The 20138-nt window shown below is 53.7% G+C and overlaps 2 protein-coding genes across 2 annotated transcripts in view; one reads left to right on the top strand and one right to left on the bottom strand.

The window, feature by feature from the left end:
* LOC120381415 overlaps positions 1–20138 on the top strand; it is a 450632-nt gene that overhangs the window by 310594 nt on the left and 119900 nt on the right.
* The window catches only part of LOC120381440 (zinc finger protein 135-like), a 36804-nt gene continuing 32231 nt past the window's right edge, over positions 15566–20138 (bottom strand). Inside the window, exons 2-3 of the mRNA XM_039499639.1 lie at positions 19300–20113; positions 15566–15826 (exon numbers count right to left, since the gene is read on the bottom strand). Of these exons, the coding sequence (XP_039355573.1) occupies positions 15759–15826; positions 19300–20113 (882 nt within the window). The 3' untranslated portion in view covers positions 15566–15758. The remainder of the gene's footprint in view (positions 15827–19299; positions 20114–20138) is intronic.

A 20138-nucleotide genomic window follows, 5' to 3' on the forward strand; every position in this document is an offset into this window, starting at 1 on the left:
TGTGTTCAACAATCTCATCTCATTCCCGGCCCACTGACCCATAATGCGAGGTAGGTAACCAGAAAGATCCCTCTCCTTGGGGCTGGAGATGCTCCACAGACTGTTCCCTCCCCAGGGTGCCCCCCCCAGAGTAGAGCAGGTCTCTCCTGTTAGCTCCTGCTCCAGGCCTGGCAGGGTTTGCATGTGTGGAGGGGCTGGGCTGGTCCCGACTAGAGCAGCAGTTTAACCCCTTCTGTGCCGGCGTGGGGTTTCTATAGTCCTTCCCAGGCGCCCAGGCCCAGGGAATGGCCCCCTGTCAGCCCCATGCCTGAGGTGGTGGGGAGACCCACTGGCAGCATTGCCCTTGAGGGTGCTGCTCCCACTCCCTCCCCTCCCCCTTCACTGCCACCACAAGGCCTGTCACCTTCACGTCCTGAGGGGTGACCCCAGGAGGTGTGTTTTGTTATCCCTCTCCCTGCCCCCTGGATCCGTTCTGCCCCCTCCGTCGCTCACCTCTGTCTCAGGAGACAAGGTGGGTCATGGGGTGCGGGCGGTGCTGTGCTGCAGATCCATCACTGGAGGGGTGGCAGCCTGGACCCCCCCTTGAAGGTTGCCGGGATGCTGACGTGCCCTGGAGGAGAACTGGGGCTTGATGGAGTCCAGGGACCCTTTGTCCCACACTGTCCCTGTGAAGCCTGCTCTGCATTGCTGCCAATGGCTGCTGGTGGCGTTGTGCCCGTAAGTCTCTGTAACGCTGTCCCCAGTGACTGGAGAGCACGAGCACCAGCCTCCGGCAGACTGGTGAGCAGCAGGAAGCAAACACAGAAAGAAACAAGCTCAGACATTAGGAAAAACTTCCCGTCAGGGTGGTTAAGCGCTGGAATAATTTGCCCAGGGCAGCTGTGGAATCTCCATCATGGGAGAGTTTTAAGAGCTGGTTATAAAACACCTGTCAGGGATGGTCTAGCTCAGGGGTCGGCACTTTCAGAAGTGCTGCGCCGAGTCTTTATTTATTCACTCTCATTGAAGGTTTCACGGGCCAGTCGTACATGGTACCGTTTTCAGAAGGTCTCTTTCTATAAGTCTATAACTATTCTATGTATGTATGTATTGTTATATGTGAAGTAAAAAGGTTTTTAAAATGTTTAAGCAGCTTCATTTAAAATTAAATGAAAATGCAGAGCCCCCCGGACCGGTGGCCAGGACCAGGGCAGTGAGTGCCACTGAAAATCAGCTCGCGTGCTGCCTCCGGCACCTGTGCCATAGGTTGCCTCCCCCTGGTCTAGGTAATATTTTGTCTCGCCATCAGTGCAGGGCACTGGACGAGATCACCTCTTGAGGTCCCTTCTAGTCCTATGTTTTTATGATACTCAGATATTAACCCAGGCAGCAACTCACAAGCATTCAGCACGCGAGCTGATGTTCAGTGGCACTCACTGCCCGGGCCCTGGCCACCGGTCCGGGGGCTCTGCATTTTAATTTAATTTTAAATAAAGCTTCTTAAACATTTTAAAAACCTTATTTACTTTACATATAAGAATAGTTTAGTTCTATATTATAGACTTATAGAAAGAGACCTTCTAAAAACATTAAAAATGTCTGACTGGCACCATGCGAAACCTTCAATCAGAGTGAATAAATGAAGACTGGGCACAGCCCTTCTGAAAGGTTGCTGACCCCTGGTCTAAACACTAAACACATTGTTATAATTCTAATCCCTGTTTTAACAAGACTAACCCAGGGAGCCAGACTGATTCCAGCCGTGCGTTTGTCCATGTTCAGCTAAGACTTGGGGGGAGCTTTGCACGAGCTAACACCTCATCTGCCAGTGTCACAGGCAGGCTGGGCAGGGATGGTGTCTCTGGCCTCTGTTTGCCAGAAGCTGGGAATGGGCGACAGGGGATGGATCACTTGATGGTTCCCTGTTCTGTTCATTCCCTCTGAAGCACCTGGCACTGGCCACTGAGCTAGATGGACCATTGCTCTGACACAGTGGGCCGCTGTTATGTTCACAGTCTGTATGAGGAGTAACTACTCATTGGGACTCTCTGGGGAGCCACAGAAAGGAACAAGATGTGCTGCGGCAAGGAGGCCCCGTCTCAGCGCCCCCGGGGTCACACTTGCCAAAAGCTAAAACTAGGCCCAGCCCATGAAGGGGGCACTCCCAGGAGAGACTGGATAAAGGCTGGAGCATCCAACAGCTTTGTAAACCTGAGAGAGCTGCCTTGGGGACAATGACAGGGAGAATCCCCAGAGTGACTCCTTTGATTCTGCTCTTCTCTGGCCTTTGGTTTATAGAATCATAGAACGGGAAGGGACCTCGAGAGGTCGTCTAGTAAGAACCTTTTGTGTACTTGAAAACTGTGATCAGGTCTCCTCTCTGTCTTCTTTTCTCCATACTAAACAAACACAATTTTTTTCAATCTTCCCTCATAGGTCATTTTTGTTGCTCTTCTCTGGACTTTCTCCAGTTTGTCCACATCTTTCCTGAAATGTGGTGCCCAGAACTGGACACACTACTCCAGTTGAGGCCTAATCAGCGCGGAGTAGAGCGGAAGAATTACTCCTCGTGTCTTGCTTTTTTTGCAACAGTGTAACACTGTTGACTCATATTTAGCTTATGATGCACTGTGACCCCCAGATCCCTTTCCGCAGCACTCCTCCCTAGGCAGCCATTTCCCATTTTGTACGTGTGCAACTGCTTGTTCCTTCCTAAGTGAAATACTTGGGATTTGTCCTTATTGAATTTCATCCTATTTACTTCAGACCATTTCTCCAGTTTGTCCAGATCATTTTGAATTTTAATCCTATCCTCCAAAGCACTTGCAACCCCTCCCAGCTTGGTATCGTCCGCAATCTGGATAAGTGTAACAGAGAGACTCTGTTACTGGGAGGGTTTCACCCTGTCTCAGAGGGTCACACCCTGGTGGGACGGGGCTAGGCCTGTACTGGGATAAGGTCACTCTGTGCTTCACAGTGTGGCAGAACCTGGAATGTCCATTAGCAGGGAAACATCCTGGAGGGAATCGGCTTGTGGAACGGACAGAAACCCTGTCTGAATTCTCTCACCTTGCCCTTCTCGCCCTGGCAGGTTACAGAATAACGTCCACATTTCACTCCAGATCATCCCCTCCTCCCAGGGGGAAGGAAATGGCTTCAATGGAGATGGCTCAGGTAAGGGATTATCAGGGAGCTGGTGGTGGGTTCTGCTTGGAGGGAGAGGAGCAGTAAATGCATAGGAGGGTGGGAGCTGCTCCAGGTGGTGGGAGGCAGGAACTATCTAGGGTGGGGAAAGGGAGGGGACCGGATGTGACAAACCTGCTGAGACTTGTGTAATGTAGGGTGTGATGGGTTGTCACCCCCAGGGTGCACTGTGGGGGGCTTCTGGGAACCGCTGTGTCCTCGAACCCTGAAGCTGGGCTGGCCCTTCTCACAGTGGTTGGCTGGAGATTCAGCCAGCCTCTCCAGGCCCTGTTATCACCCACACGACAGCAGGTGGTGCCATGCACCCAGCTAAGCTACCTGAGTGCTTTACCTGAGCCACTCAAGGACAGAGAGACGACATCAGCCAATTCCCCAGTGGTAAGTGATAGCAAACAGACCATAGCAGATTACTTAGCAAATAACCAAAAACTCAAACCAAGCCTAACGTACTGGATGGATAGAATTTGATTTAGCAATTTCTCACGCTGATTGATGATAGAAGCAGTCCACCAAGTTTCCACCAGTTCAGTCTTTGTTCTTCAGGTGCTGCCAGGAGTTCTCTTGTGTGGGAAATGAGGCCAAGAGATGATGTCACACCCCACCTTATGTAGCTTTTCCATAGGGCAGGAACCATTTGTTCCAAACTCAGTTCCCAGACCAGTCAGTGGAAAAATACAGGTAGCAAAATGGAGTTCAGTGTCATGTGGTCTGGTCACGTGCCCTAGCATGGCCTGCTGAGTCATAGTAGCCATGACTCCTAGGCTGGCTGACACATTCACAGGAGGGCTCAGCTCTTCCACGGTCCATTGTCTTTGTTGATGAGCCTTCAGAACTGTCTGGCTTCTTCACTGTTGTACCCGAAAGGCTGGTTGTGGGTGTTACCCAGAGTAAGCACATGTGAAATACAGATACAGAGTCAATATCCATAACTTCAGATACAAACATGATCCATGCACACAGGTAGGATAATCATATTCAGCAAATCATAACTTTTCCAATGACGCCGCACATGATGCATCTTGCACAAAATGCCTCATCATTATGTCCTAATGATATTATAATCCTACCACTATGCTGAATGTGGAGGGTAGTGTCAGCTAGGGCCTAATTTCAAGGCACGGGGGTTGGGAATGGAACTTCCCCTCTTTGTGGAACAGGAAATAACCCCCCAGCCAGGGCTGGGAAAACTTCCCAGGCTCCGAGTGCTGGAGCCAGAATCTACTGACACTTCATTAGTTACCACCCCCCCCAATCTTTGTGGCAACTGCAAACTTTATCACTGATGATTTTATATCCTCTTCCAGGTCATTGATAAGAATGTTAAATAGCACAGAGCCAAGAACCAATCCGTGTGGGAAGCCCCTAGAAAGAAATCCACTCGACCATGGTTCCCCATTTACAATCCCAGTTTTTAACCTATTTAATATATGCCCTGTGTATTTTGTATCTTGCTAGTTTTCTAGTCAAAATATTCTGCTGAACCAAGTCATATGCCTTATCGAAGTCTAGGTATGTTACATCAATACTATTAGTTGCAACCAAACTTTTGATCTCACCCAGTAAGGATATCCAGTTAGTTTGACAGAATCTGTTGTGTCTAAACCTTTGTTAATGGGCACTAATTATATTACCCTCCTTAAATTCTTTATTAATGAAATCCAGTATCGGCTGCTGCACTCTTGTAATTAGCTGGGTTACCTCTTTTACACGTTTTAAATATTGGCACAGCATTAGCTTTATTCCAGTCTTATGGAATTTCCCCAGCGTGCCAAGTCCTAATGAAAATCATCATTAACAGTCCACCACGCTCCTCCACCAGGTCTTTGAAAACTCTTGTTATCTGGACCCGCTGATTTAAACACGTCTAACTTTAATAGCTGCTGTTTAACGTCCTCATGAGTTGTTGTTGGAATGGAAAGTGTCGTCGTCAACACCTTATGATATGAGTTACATCATCTGTTTTTCTCCAAATCCAGGAGAGAAATATTTATTGAACACTTTTACCTCTTCTGCATTATTTTTGATAATTCTGCCATTTCCATCTAGTAATTTACCACTACCATTGTTAGGATTAATTTTGTACTTAATATACTTTTAAAAACTTCCTTCTTATTTTTCATTGATTGATCATTGATTTCTGATAGCTTCCCTTACCAATTTTCTACAATTCTGACCTTCTAACTTCTAGTCTTTACTATTGACTTCCTTTCTTCCATATATTTTATTTGGAGAGTGTTGGGATTCCTATCAAGGAGCCACCAGCAGGGTCCAGAGACAGCCCCATCTCCTGTATCAAGCTCTGGCTAGTGGGTATGTGATAAATGTGATGACCCTGCCTCCATCTGTCAGCTGGGAGACACAAACGTTCTCTCTTTCTACCCTCTGATGGCTCCTGGCTGCTCTAGGCAAGGTGGGGTGGGACGCTGTTAACATGGGCCTCCCGGAGCCTCCATTTACCTGGTGCTGCTGTTCCGTGAATAGTGGGGCTGTGAGTGGGGCAGCAGGTCCTGAGTGTTGGACTCTTGCTCTTTCAGGGGCCGGTGACCTTCGAGGAGGTGGCTGTGTATTTCACCAGGGGAGAGTGGGCTCTGCTGGACCCCGCTCAGAGAGCCCTCTACAGGGATGTCATGCAGGAGAACTACGAGAAAAGACGGTTACTCACCTGTAGTAACTGGTGTTCTTCGAGATGTGTTGCTCCAATCCATTCCAGTTAGGTGTGCGCGCCGCGCGTGCACGGCTTCTCCGGAACTTTTTCCCTAGCAACCCCGGCGGGCCGGCTGGGCGCCCCCTGGAGTGGCGCCGCTATGGCGCTAAATATATACCCCAGCCGGCCCGTCCGCTCCTCAGTTCCTTCTTGCCGGCTACTCCGACAGTGGGGAAGGAGGGCGGGTCTGGAATGGATTGGAGCAACACATCTCGAAGAACACCAGTTACTACAGGTGAGTAACCGTCTTTTCTTCTTCGAGTGATTGCTCCAATGCATTCCAGTTAGGTGAATCCCAAGCCTTACCTTAGGCGGTGGGGTCGGAGTGAGACGTTGCGGAGTGTAAAACCGCGGAGCCGAAGGCTGCGTCGTCTCTAGACTGCTGCACCAACGCGTAGTGGGAGGCGAAGGTGTGGACCGAAGACCAGGTAGCCGCTCTGCAGATGTCCTGGATGGGGACATGGCTCAGGAAGGCGGCGGACGAGGCTTGCGCTCTCGTAGAGTGAGCGGTGAGTCGGCATGGAGTCACGTGAGCTAGCTCGTAGCATGACCGGATGCATTGGGTCACCCAGGAGGCAATGCGTTGGGTAGAGACTGGCTCGCCTTTCATGCGATCAGCGACTGCGATGAAGAGCTGGGTGGAACGCCGAAAAGGCCTTGTCCGGTCGATGTAAAACGCCAGCGCCCTACGGACGTCGAGGGTGTGGAGCTGTTGCTCCCGGGGCGAAGCGTGGGGCTTCGGGAAGAAGACCGGGAGGAAGATGTCCTGATTAAGGTGGAAGGCCGAGACCACCTTTGGTAGGAAGGCCGGGTGAGGGCGAAGCTGCACCTTATCCGCGTGGAAGACGGTATAGGGAGGGCCCACCGTCAATGCTCTTAGCTCCGAGACTCTCCTTGCCGATGTTATGGCAACCAGGAAGGCCGTCTTATAGGAGAGGTAGAGTAGAGAACACGTGGCCATAGGCTCGAATGGAGGACCCGTGAGTCTGGCCAGGACGAGGTTCAGGTCCCAGGTCGGGGCAGGGCGACGCACCGGCGGGTACAAGCGGTCGAGGCCCTTCAGGAAGCGGGAGACCATCGGATTGGAAAAGATGGTCCGACCCTCCGCCGACGGACGAAAGGCGGACACCGCGGCGAGGTGGACTCTCAAAGAGGAAACCGCCAGACCCTGCTCCTTAAGGTACCATAGGTAGTCCAGGATGGTAGTGATGGGTACCACGAAAGGGTTGAGCCCCTGTTGGTCACACCAGAGCGCGAACCTCTTCCATTTTGCCATGTATGTAGTACGGGTGGAAGGCTTTCTACTTTCAAGCAGGACCTGCTGTACGGCTGCCGAACATCCCCTCTCTGCGTGGGTCAACCACGCAGGAACCAGGCTGTAAGATGGAGAGATTGCAGATTGGGGTGGAGGAGTCTGCCGAAGTCCTGTGTGATGAGGTCCGGCCACAATGGGAGGGTGATGGGCTCCCGAACGGAGAGCTCGAGCAGCAGGGTGTACCAATGCTGCCGCGGCCAGGCCGGAGCCACGAGTATCATGGTGGCTCGATCCCTCCGAAGCTTCTGGAGCACTCTGTGCACTAGCGGAAACGGAGGGAAGGCATAGAGGAGATGAGCCTGCCACGGATAGAGGAAGGCGTCGGACAGAGATCCCGGCGAGTGCCCTCGGAACGAGCAGAACTGGAGACACTTCCTGTTCGCCCTGGAGGCGAAGAGGTCGACCCGGGGAAACCCCCACCTCTGGAAAATCGTGTGTACCACGTCGGGACGGAGGGACCACTCGTGGGAGAGAAACGACCTGCTGAGGCGGTCGGCTAGCGTGTTCTGCACTCCCGGAAGAAAGGACGCTTCCAGGTGAATGGAGTGGGTCACGCAGAAGTCCCAGAGGAGGATCGCCTCCTTGCAGAGGGGGGACGAGCGAGCTCCGCCCTGCTTGTTCACATAGGCTAGAGCTGTTGTGTTGTCCGTGAATACTGTCACCCAGCGGCCTTGCAGGCTGGTCCGAAAGGCGTGACATGCAAAACGGATCGCCCGGAGCTCGCGGACATTGATGTGGAGAGCGAGCTCCTGGGGCGACCAGAGGCCTTGCGTGTGAAGGTCCCCCAGGTGAGCCCCCCAACCGAGCGCTGAGGCGTCCGTGGTCAGCGTCGCGGACGGACGAGGAGGGTGGAACGGTACTCCAGCGCAGACGATCTCTGGGTCGAGCCACCAGCGGAGGGACTCGAGGGTCGGTCTCGTGACCGTGACCACCATGTCGATGTGGTCGCGGTGCGGGCGGTACACCGACGCCAGCCACGACTGGAACGGACGGAGGTGGAGTCGCGCGTACGCGGTGACATATGTACACGATGCCATGTGACCGAGGAGGCGGAGGCATGACCGCACCGTCGTGGTCGGAAAGTTGACCAGCTCCTGATGAGGAGGCCATCGCCAGGTGCCGAGACGCGCAGGCAGGCGCGGCCCACCGAGGAGTCGAGGATCGCGCCAATGAATTCCACCCGCTGTGCCGGGAGCAGGGTAGACTTCTCGGCATTGACAAGCAGACCGAGGTGTTGAAAGAGGGACAGGATTTCCGCCACCTGTCGCTGTACTAGCCCCTGCGACTGCCCCCGAATCAACCAGTCGTCCAGATAGGGGTAGACATGGATCTGGCGCCTGCGAAGGGCTGCTGCTACCACTGCCATGCACTTTGTAAACACCCTCGGTGCCGTGGCGAGTCGGCTGGGTAACACGGCGAACTGGTAGTGGTCTTTGTTGACTAGAAACCGAAGGAAGCGCCTGTGAGGGGGGTAAATTGCGACATGGAAGTAAGCGTCCTTCATGTCGAGGGCGGCAAACCAATCTCCCGGATCCAGAGAGGGAATGATGGTCCCCAAGGTGACCATGCGAAATTTGGGCTTGAGCAGGTATTTGTTCAGCTCGCGGAGGTCCAGAATAGGACGTAACCCTCCTTTCGCCTTGGGGATAAGGAAATAGCGGGAATAGAATCCCCTGCCCCGTCTGTCTGGAGGCACTACCTCTATGGCACCCACGCTCAGTAGAGTCTGGACCTCTTGCAGGAGGACTTGCTCGTGAGATGGGTCCCTGAAGAGGGACAGGGAGGGTGGGTGGGAAGGAGGGGGCGAAACAAATTGTAGACGGTATCCCGACTGGACAGTCTGAAGAACCCAGCTGTCCGATGTTATTCGGGACCACGCAGGACGAAAATAGGAGAGGCGGTTGGAAAACAAACGGGGAGGATCCGAGATGGAGAGTGATGGGCCGCCCCCGGGCGTCCCATCAAAAGGCCTGCTTGGACCCTTGCGGGCCCTTGGAAGAGGCCTGGGACTGGTTGCGACGGTTACCCGAAGGCCGCCGGTGATTTTGTCCCTGACGTCTAGACGTGTACGGACGGTAACGCTGCTGCGGGAAGGACCGAGGGGCCTGTTGCCGGAAAGACCTGCGCGCGGAGCCGGCGCGGTGCATGCCAAGAGTTCGTATGGCGATACGCCCATCTTTCAAGGTCTGTATCCGCGAATCGGTCTTTTCGGAGAATAGGCCTTTCGTGTCAAATGGCAGGTCCTGCAGCGTGTACTGCACCTCTTGTGGGAGCGTAGAGGATTGCAGCCATGAGATGCGACGCATCGCCACCCCTGTCGCTATTGTCCGCGCCCCCGAGTCCGCCGCGTCGAGGGCCGCCGTAATGGACGAGCGTGAGGACGTCTTTCCCTCCTCGAGCATCGCTGAGAACTCCTGGCGGGAAGTTGTCGGCAGAAGTTCGGTGTATTTTGCCAGGGATGTCAAGATGTCAAACACATACCTGGCCAGGAGGACCATTTGGTTAGCTATGCGCATCTGCAGTCCGCCCGCGGCGTAGACTTTACGGCCTAGCAGGTCCATCCTCCGAGCGTCCTTGGATTTGGGCGCCGGGGCCCGGTTGACCGTTCCGTTCACGGCCATTCACAGACTGCACGACAAGCGAGTCCGGGGTTGGGTGCGAGTATAAGTACTCATAGCCCGTAGGGGGGGCTGAGTACTTCCGCTCTACCCCCCGCGCCGTGGGGGGGATGGACGCGGGTGTTTGCCAGAGCGTGGCCGCGTTCTTTTGTATGGTCTTCACAAAAGGCAGTGCCACGCGCACTGGAGTGTCCGAACCGACCACATTAGTTATGGGGTCCTCATCCTCCTGGACCTCTGCCACCGGAAGGCCCATGGCCGTCGCCACCCGACGGAGTAGTTCCTGGTGGGCCTTGAGGTCAATGGGGGGCGGGTCTTTAGCAGAAGTCCCAGCCACCGCTTCGTCCGGGGACGATGACGAGGACATTGCTTGGCCGATGGCCTCCACTGGAGGGGCCGTCAGAGGCGCCTCAGCCAGGTCAGGCTGGACGGGGGCCTGGTGGTCCCGCGGCATCGAGGGCTCGCGGGGAGGTGACCCCGGAGGGCGACTGATCGACGCTTCGGGCACCCGGCGCTCCGCGGCGATGTCTCGTGGGGGAAGCGGAATGCCTTGCGCTTCGTGATGACCCCAGGGCACCCAGAATCCCCACTGCTGAGCACCTTGCGGATGGTCGTGTGGGGTTGGCGGCAATGAGCCGGTGCCATCCGCGCCAGAGGCGACCGATGCCGGACGAGACGGCCAGGGTGGGGCGGAGCCCGAAGCCGAGGCTTGCGGAATACTGCCGGATGGTCTGGAGGCCCGGTGTCCGTCCGTCCGGTACCGGGAGGGAGACCTCGACCAACGGCCACCGCGGTGCCGGGAGCTCGACCGGTTCCGGGAGCTCGACCGGGAGCCGGACCTGCGGTGCCGGGAGCGGCTGCGGGAGTTCCGGTGTCGGGAACGGTGCCGGGACGGGGACCTCCGGCTGCGTCGACGCGACGGTGATCGGGACCTTGACCGGTGCCGGGAGTGCGACCGTACCGGGATGACGATCGGTACCGGGACTGCGACCGGCGGCGAGATGGCGAGCGGTACCGCGATGGGGAGCGGTGCCGAGATCTCGACCGGCTGGACGGCGAGCGGCGACGGGTCCTAGAGCGCGAGCGGGACCGAGAGTGTCGACCGTGCCGGTGGCCCACAGACGGAGGTCGGACCATCCTCGCCGGTTTTCCAGCCGACGGAACAGCCCGCACCGGCGGTGCCGGGGGCCGGAGGCTCGGTGCCTCTACGAGCTGAATTAGCTCGTGCGGCGGAGTACGTCTCCGGCGCCGTCGGCAGCCTTGGCTCAACTCCGACGGCACCGGGAGCGGCGGTACCGGACTCGACGGACCTGGCGGAGTCAACGGCCCAGTGTCTGCCTTGCGCGCGGTCACCACTGGGGGCGCCGGCGGCACAAGCACTTTAGCTGAGTCCTCAGCACGGGACTTAGCTATGGCTTTGGCGAGTCTACGCTTCCTCGCCGGCGAGAGTGAGCGGTGCCGGGTCTTCGGCGCCGGGGGTGGGGCCTGCGGGACCTCGGTACCGGGGCGGCCCGGTGCCGCTGGTGCGCTCTGAACCGAGGAGGTCCTCGGTGCCGGCGTCGCTGGTGCCGCCGGTTGGAGCGACGCTTCCATAAGTATCTGCTTAAGCCTGTGGTCCCGTTCTTTGCGTGTCCGTGGCTTAAAAGCAGAACAGATAACGCACTTGTCGGTGCGATGTCCTTCTCCGAGGCAACGGAGGCAAGCGTCGTGTGGATCTCCAACGGGCATAGGCTTTTGGCACACAGCGCAGGGCTTGAATCCCGGTGCCCTGGGCATGAGCCCGCACCGGGGAGGGAAAAGGGGGGGAAGCCCCCCTTAACCAACTACTATCTAGAACAACTATACTAAGACAACTATAAGAACTGAAACACTAACTATACAACTAACTATATATATACAAAAAACGAAGAGTGAAGGCTAGGGTGGTGGAGGGCAGAGAGCACTCCACAGTTCCGACCGGCCGTCACGGGCGGTAAGAAGGAACTGAGGAGCGGACGGGCCGGCTGGGGTATATATTTAGCGCCATAGCGGCGCCACTCCAGGGGGCGCCCAGCCGGCCCGCCGGGGTTGCTAGGGGAAAAAGTTCCGGAGAAGCCGTGCACGCGCGGCGCGCACACCTAACTGGAATGCATTGGAGCAATCACTCGAAGAAGAATGGAAGGCTCCTAGGTTATTGTAGAATGTGTCTTCACACAAAGCTCACTGGGTGGAAACAGCCCTATAGGTTTATATTTTGTAATATTAAATTTTTACCAGTGAAAATGGAATTAAACATGAAGTAAATTAGAGTAAAGTAAGAGACTGATTATGTGATAACCTGAATTATATTATAAACCTCAAAGTTTTCTTCTTCTCTCCCCGCCCCCTCCTACTATACAGGAAATGGAGGCTAATCCTGAAATTAAACCCTCACTCCAAAGGAATTAGAGTGGGGGAATAGGTGAGAGAAATAGCCTGTGTGAGAATAGAGACCCAGGATAGACTGTAATTATTTCTATTTCAAATGGAATTGATTTTGATAAGCTTTAAAATAAATCATCTGTTAAGAGGAAAGTTATTTGAGCCAAGATGTGTAACTTTTTATTCAGTTGGTATAACAGTCACAGCGTTCCCCAGGTCTCTTGTTTGCAAAGCAAAGACGTCACGTCGGGCAGGAGATGGAGGCATGACTGTAGCTTTTCTGGGTTGGTTGGTTGGTTGGTTTTGTTTTTTTAATTTTGTTTTTGCAGCCAGTTATTTTTATGGGTGCTGAGGAGGCCAGCTGTTAGAGCGCAGATGTTAAACCCTCAGGCCTGGCTCTGGAATCCTCCCCAGAACTGGCCTTGTGTTTCTTTCATGTTTGATATCGTTGGGGTTCGCATCTGCATACTTCATGCGGTTCACAACAATGGATACGTGGAGAAACCTGCTGGGTTAAACGGGCCTTTTCCAAACTGACATTGGCCCAAAGTCTGCCTCACTTCAGCTGGATCGAGACAGGCCTGTATCACAGGAGTGGTTCACGCCTGATTTGCCCGGAGGTGTGGTAAGCTGGAATCAACAGTAATGGAGTTTAAAGGTAAGGGTGGAAGTTCATCACCTTTCAGGTCAACAAGCGGGTTCTGTTCACGCCCTCTGACGCCGCTGGCACTGGTCACTCAGGCAGCACCCTGGGTCTGACACAGTGTAGCCAGTCTTATGTTCTTATATTATGTAAGCCACCTAAGAGAGACGAGGATCCCAGGCCTGATCCCTTCTGAGGAATGAAGCACGTTGACAGGCCATGCAGCTTTCACTAATCTCCCTGCACCTGAAAAAGCCTGTTGGCTGTTTAAAGGCCAACTATTCTAATTTCTCTACAGTTTACCTGCTTACTCGCATTGTCCTGAAATACACTGCTCAGCATGTGGGGGCAGGGCAGGGTTAATTGCTCCAGAAGTTTGAGCTAGAGCCCTCCTGAAACAAGCTTTTGCCCCAAAGCACCTTGCTCTGATAACATTTTCCTGCACCCAACTGCGGCTCCCACTCTGGTTCTGATTACGGCATGGAGCTCAGCTGGTGTACGGCGCACACAGCCCGTGGGGGGAGCAGTATTAACCAAGGGAATAACCGTACAACTTGGAACTTCAGATCAGCAAAAGCCAAACTGATAACGTAAGAACGGCCACACTGGCGCAGAATGATGGTCCCATCTGGTGCAGTATCCTGGCTTCTGACAGTAGCCAAGCCCCGATGCTTCAGAGGGAATGAACAGAAGATTCCGGTACTCACAGCACGGCGCAGTCACTCAGGCTTAGGGACACTCAAAGCACAGGCTTGCATCTCTGACCATCTTGGCAAAGCCACTGATGGACCTATTCGCCGTGAACTTGTCTATTTTTTTCCACAGGATGGTTGTGCATTGAATGAAAAAGTCCCCATCCCCTGTTTGTCAGAGGATGGAGATGGATGGCAGGAGAGAGATCACTTGATCATTGCCTGTTAGGTTCACTCCCTCTGGGGCACCTGGCATTGGCCACTGTCGGTAGACAGATACTGGGCTAGATGGACCTTTGGTCTGACCCGGTACGGCCGTTCTTATGTACTTCCTTTTCTTTGTTATAAATCTGCTGCCTGTTAATTTCGTCACATGACCCTTGGTTTCTGTGTTCTGTGAAGGGGTTAAAAACTTCCTGATCCCCTTCCTCCGCACCAGTCATGATTTTATAGACCTCTAGCATATCCCCCCTTAGTCGTCTCTTTTCCAGGCTGAACCCACCCAGACGTTTTCCTCTCTCCTCATAGGGATGCTGCTCCACAACACTAATAATTTTTGTGTCCTTCTCCGCACCTTTTCCAATTCTAATATATCCCTTTCTGGGTGGGGCGTACCATGGATTTATCTAGAGGCATTATGATATTTTCTGCCTTATTACCTACCATTGCATGAATGGTTCCTAACATTTTTTAGCTTTTTTGACGGTCATGGCACATTGCGTGGATGTTTTCAGAGAGCCATCAGCAATGACACCAAGATTGCTTTCTTGAGTGGTAACAGCTAATTTAGACCCCATCATTTGATATGTAGAGTTGGGATTATGTTGTCTAATCTGCATTACTTCGCATTTATCGAGCCTGGGCAACAACATGGCAGATGAAATTCAATCACCCCCATTTTTTTAGACCCCTTTGTACCTCTTCACAGTCTGCTTTGGATTTAACTATCTTGGGTAACTTTGCATCAGCTGCAGACTTTGCCATCTCTCTGTTTCCAGCTCATTTATGAATATGTTGAACAAGAGTGGCCCCAGTACAGATCCCCAGGGGACCCCGCGCTTTACCTCTCTCTACTGTGAAAACTGACCACTGATTCCTACCCTCTGTTTCCTGTCATTTAACCAGTTACTGACCCATGAGAGGGCCGTCTCTCTCGTTACTCCTGGGGGGATTCTGCATGGAATAGGGCAGCAGGAGAGGCATGTTCGGAGTGAAGGGAGGGGGATGGAGAAGACAAGGGAATAGGGGAATTGGCGGGGGAAGTGGGGGCCTGGTATGTGGCGTCCCCTCGGCAGCAGCCGGGCCTTCCCCATCAAACCCTCATCCAGACAAGCCCTATCCCCTCCTACACCTGGCCCCTCCTACAAGCCCCCCACCCCACTGACCCCCACCCCATCAACCCCCACTACCCCAGCACCTGGACCCCCTCAGCCCCCACAACCAGACCCCCCCTTGCCAAGCCCCATTTCCCCACACCCAGAGCCCCCCGCTGAGCCCAACCACCATCACCTGGATCCGCTGCAGAATCCCATTCCCCTGCCACCCAAACCCCCCTGCCAACAAGCCCCTGTGCATCCAGATCTCCCACTGAGCCACCTGCCTGCCCCACACAGGAACCTCTCACCCCACACCTGGCTCTCCGCACACTAAGGACCTGCTGGGATGAGCCTGCCTGGCCACACCTGGTGCACCTGGCACAGGGGGGCAGGGCCCCGGGGTGTTTCTGGGGCAGGCCCAGCCCTTGCACTGTGTCAGGGTCAGGTGCAGCCCTACTGCTGAGTTCCTGTACTGGGGGACGTGGGGGCTTCAGGGCGATCTCCCACCTCCATGCAGCCAGTGGCCTGTGCTCCCCCCTGCCACGCTGGAGCCACATTTATTTATTGACAAATAAACTTGGCAGCATTTTGCAGAATTTTGAAAAATTGTGCACATTTTTTTTTTCGGTGCATAATTCACTCGGGAGTCTCTTATGCTAGGACTGCTTACTTTACTTAAGAGTCTTTGGTGGGGAGCTTGTCAAAATCTTTCTGAAATTCCAAGTACACTAATCCACTGGATCCCCCTTGTCCATGTGTGTCGACCCACTCAGAGAATTCTAATAGATTGGTGAGGCACGATTTCTCTTTACAAAACCCATGTTGACTCTTACCCAACAAATCGTTTTCATCTGTCTCTCTCATCGTTCTGTCGGTTACTACGGTTTTCAACCAATGCGCCTGGCACTGACGTTAGGCGGACCAGCCTCTAACTGCCAGGATCGCCTCTGGAGCCCTTTAAAACAATTGGTATGACGTTAGCTATCTCCAGTCATCTTGTACAGTGGCTGATTTCAGTGGTAGGTTACATACTGCTGTCAGTAGTTGTGCACTTTTCACATTCAGGTTCCTTCAGCACTATTGGGTGACTACCATGGAACCCTGCTGACTTATTAATATTTAAATCATCAAGTTGTTCCAAAACCTCCTCTCTAGACACCCCACTCTGGGACATTTCCGCAGATTTGCCACCTAAAAAGAATGGTTCAGGGGTCGGAAAGTCCCTCACATCCTCTGCAGTGAAGCCTGATGCTGTCCAGGGAGATTTTGGCAAACCAGTAAAGTGCCTGAAACCACCATCACTTATTGCTAAAAGCAGCCCAGTCGCAGGGAGTAAAATGGCCATGCAGCAGCCTCGGCTTAACCAAGGCAGGAGGGGAGGGGGTTTTGGGTGGCACAGGAAGGGCAGCTTGACTCCATGTCCTTCCTGATAAGAATTGTGGTGAAGTTGCTGATACATGCATTTTAGAAGAGCAGGATGTGCCCTCAGGAATGTGTCTGACAGGGTCTCAAGGCTGCAAACTCTAGGGAAAAAAAACCACACCTGGTTAATCGAGGACCAGAAGGAAACCTCTTGCTTGACCGCTGAACCTGCTTGCTTAACAAGGTTTCTTTAAGTGACATGTAATTGTATGACTAATGTATAAATAATGGTGGGGGGGTTGAGGACTGATCTCTCTCCCTCTGGATGCATCTTTTGTTCCCCACCAGCAGACGGGCTGTGATCTGCTACCAGCAGCAGCTACTGATACATATGGTGGTTCCTATTTGGTGACTTGTCCTAATTTGCTAAAACTTGACAGGGGTGACGTTATGCAGCCAGATACACCGATCAGGGATTTTTTTTGTTTCTGTAAAATATTTCACTGACTCAAGCCTCCTGCAGCACCTCAGTGGGTGACATCAGACAGAGAGGAGCTGGGGTGCCTGTGCCTTTAAGACCCCAGCCCTGGGAAGCCCATGCTGAGAGGTGCTGTTGGTGGGAGGGGAAATGAAAAGCCCCTCTGTCCCCCCATATTTTTGCAAACACTGGTGTCTCAGCCCACCAAGGTAACTGCTCCCCCTTCTGCCCCTGCCTGTCAGCATCTGGCAGCTCCTTCCCCCTGGGCTTAACCCCATGCTCCATTCCCCCATCACTGATTTTGCACCTCAGCCCCCTCCCAACCCTGCCTCTTTACACCCCCCCCCCGGCCATTTCCACCCCCTCCTCAGATCCTGGCCACCCCTGTAAATAGCCATCTGCAGCAGCTGAGTCCAAGTAAGGGCAGGGTGCAGGGAAGTGGCTTCAGCAGATGTTACTGAGTATGCTCAGTGCACCCTGAGTAGCCAATTCCTACAGGTAATAAAGGTAATAATTGGAGATATACCAATCTCCTAGAACTGGAAGGGACCTTGAAAGGTCATTGAGTCCAGCCCCCTGCCTTCACTAGCAGGACCAATTTTTGCCCCAGATCCCTAAGTGGCCCCCTCAAGGATTGAACTCACAGCCCTGGGTTTAGCAGGCCAATGCTCAAACCACTGAGCTATCCCTCCCCCGCCAGCAGTTTCTCACAGCGGCTCCATCACTGTCCAGGTCCCGCCCAGGCGCGTTCCCTGCCCAGGGGCAGATCCCCAGAGGCTGCGCGATGAGCTGCTCCCAGAGCCTTTGGGTGGCGTCTGGGTCCTGCCCACCCAGCGCTGGCCCCGGCAGCTGCCCTGGGGCCAGGGGCAGCAGAGCCTGGGGCTGGGTCCAGCTGGAGAAAGTCCCCACCTCGGATGGGCGCAGAAAGTGCTTCAGTGAAAGTCCGTCCCTGGCCCAGCCCCGCTGGGGCCGCAGCAGCAGCCCGGAGCTCAGCCCCGGCTCCCAGCACACTCTGGAGGCAGCAGTGTCTGGTACCTTACAGAGCCCGGCCACCGGGAGCTGCCCCACGGCTCTTTTCCTGCTTTGCTTCCTACCCGCCCCCCACACCCCACTGCTCTGGCCCCTTCAAGCCCAACCCAGGCTGCAGCTGCCACACTCACCGGGCCAGGGACTGTCTGAGGTGGGAACTAGCCCCATCTCTGCTCCTCCTCCTGCCCCTCGTGTCCCAGAGCTGCTGCAGGGACTGACCCGCACCCAGGCTCTCGCTCCTATTAGCACTCGGGGCCAATCCAGCTACGGGAGAGTGGCGCCCTGGGAGCAGGGAAGTGACCACGTCTCCCTGCCAGAGGGAGGGGGAAGAAAGGGAAAGAGGAGAGAGAGCCTGAAAGGGGATAAGGAGAACTAAGGGGGGAAAGCAGCGCCGAGCTCTTTTCTCCTGCATCACCCCTGAGCAGATTGCTCCTGAGCTCTGGGTAAATAGCCCCCAGTGTGTCCCAGATCCCCCTGCTCCCAAGGCAATGCACATAGGGGGCTCCTGCCTGCCAGGCGTGATTACAAGGAGCTGTAGGTGTCACCCTCATGCCAGGATTGGAGAAAGACAGCAAAGCTTGGGAACATGCGGCTGCATTTCCAGTCCAGTGTGACAACCCCGGCTCCAGGAGGGGTTTGTTCTCTGCACAGAACGGGGCGGCAACAGGTCTGTGTCAGTGTTTGTTGCTGCACGTTCCTTAACTTAGAACAGTGTGAAATGAAGAAAATGGAGAGTGAATTAAAGGGAAATACACAAAGAAAAGTTCCAGCCCCCGTTGCTTATTGAAAGAAATGACTCAATTTCCCAGTTACTTGTTTTATTAACATGAACAAATAATCCCAAGAGTGCACGTCACTAAGGCTAAATGACTCTAGACACCACTCAGCTAAGGGTTAAACAACACAGTGATAAAGTTCAGGTCAAATCAGGAAATCAATGAGTTAACAAGGATATTGCGCTGGAATCAAGTCGTCAGTTTAGTCAAACCATCAGATTAATACAGCAGAAAACCAACCCTTATAAACCCTAAAAGAGCAACCACGAAGGCAGGTGCATAGTTAGTGATGCCGAAACCTCAATCAGAGATTTTTACCCAGGCCGTGCAACTCTAATTGTCTTTTTACCCCAAGATCACTAACTTGAGCAGCCAACGCCATATGCAGCCCTAGTGGATGTCAGGCACAGGTAGTTTTTGCCTCAGGGTAGCTTGTTGGGATCAAACCTCTCCCCCACCTGGAGCTGATGAACATTCCTGGCTGGAGGGACACACACTCCTGTGACTCAGAAGGAAAGGAGTTGATAGGAAAGATCACAGGACTGACCCCAAAGAAGGTGAGCTGCAAAAGGCAGAAGCAGGCAACTCATCTGGGGGAGCTGAGAGACCACGTGAAGATGGTGCACAGATCACTACATTAAAAACAAAAAAATCAAATCTTTGGCCAGCCCTAGTCAAGGGATTTATTACAGTTCTTTCTCATGTGGATTTTCTGATGTTTAATAAGGGTCGAGCTTTGATTGAAGCTTTTCCCACACTCAGAGCACCCATAAGGTTTCTCACCTGTGTGGATTCTCTGATGTGTGGTGAGGGCTGAGCTATCACTGAAGCGTTTCCCGCACTCGGAGCACGTGTAGGGTTTCTCTCCGGTGTGGATTCTCCGGTGTATGATAAGGTGTGAGCGCTGACTAAAGCTTTTCCCGCACTCGGAGCACGTGTAGGGCATTTCTCCCGTGTGGATTCGCTGATGTCTAATAAGGGTTGAGCTCAGATTGAAGCGTTTCCCGCACTCGGGACATCCATATGGCTTATCTCCCGTGTGGATTCTCTGATGTGTGATCAGGGCTGAGCTGTCATTGAAGCTTTTCCCGCACTCGGAGCACGCGTAGGGCGTTTCTCCCGTGTGGATTCGCTGATGTCTGATAAGGTTTGAGCTTTGATTGAAGCTTTTCCCGCACTCGGAGCACGTATAAGGCGTCTCCCCAGTGTGGATTCTCTGATGTGTGATCAAGGCAGAACTCTGATTGAAGCTTTTCCCGCACTCAGAGCATGCGTAGAGCGTCTCTCCCGTGTGGATTCTACGATGTCTGATGAGGTGTGAGCTCCGATTGAAGCGTTTCCCGCACTCGGAGCATCCATAAGGTTTCTCACCGGTGTGGATTCTCCTGTGCCTGATAACATGGGAGCTCCAATTGAAGCATTTCCCGCACTCAGAGCATCCATACGGTTTCTCACCCGTGTGGACTCTCCAATGCGTGATAAGAGAAGAGCTCCGATTGAAGCTTTTCCCGCACTCAGAGCACATGAAAGGTCTCTCTCCACTGTGGATTTTCTGATGTGTGAGAAGGTCAGAGGTCCCACTGAAGCTTTTCCCACACTCATGGCATGTGTAGCGTGTCTCT

This window comes from Mauremys reevesii, linkage group 14 (genome assembly GCF_016161935.1).
Source record: "Mauremys reevesii isolate NIE-2019 linkage group 14, ASM1616193v1, whole genome shotgun sequence".
In the NCBI taxonomy this organism is placed as follows: domain Eukaryota; kingdom Metazoa; phylum Chordata; order Testudines; family Geoemydidae; genus Mauremys; species Mauremys reevesii.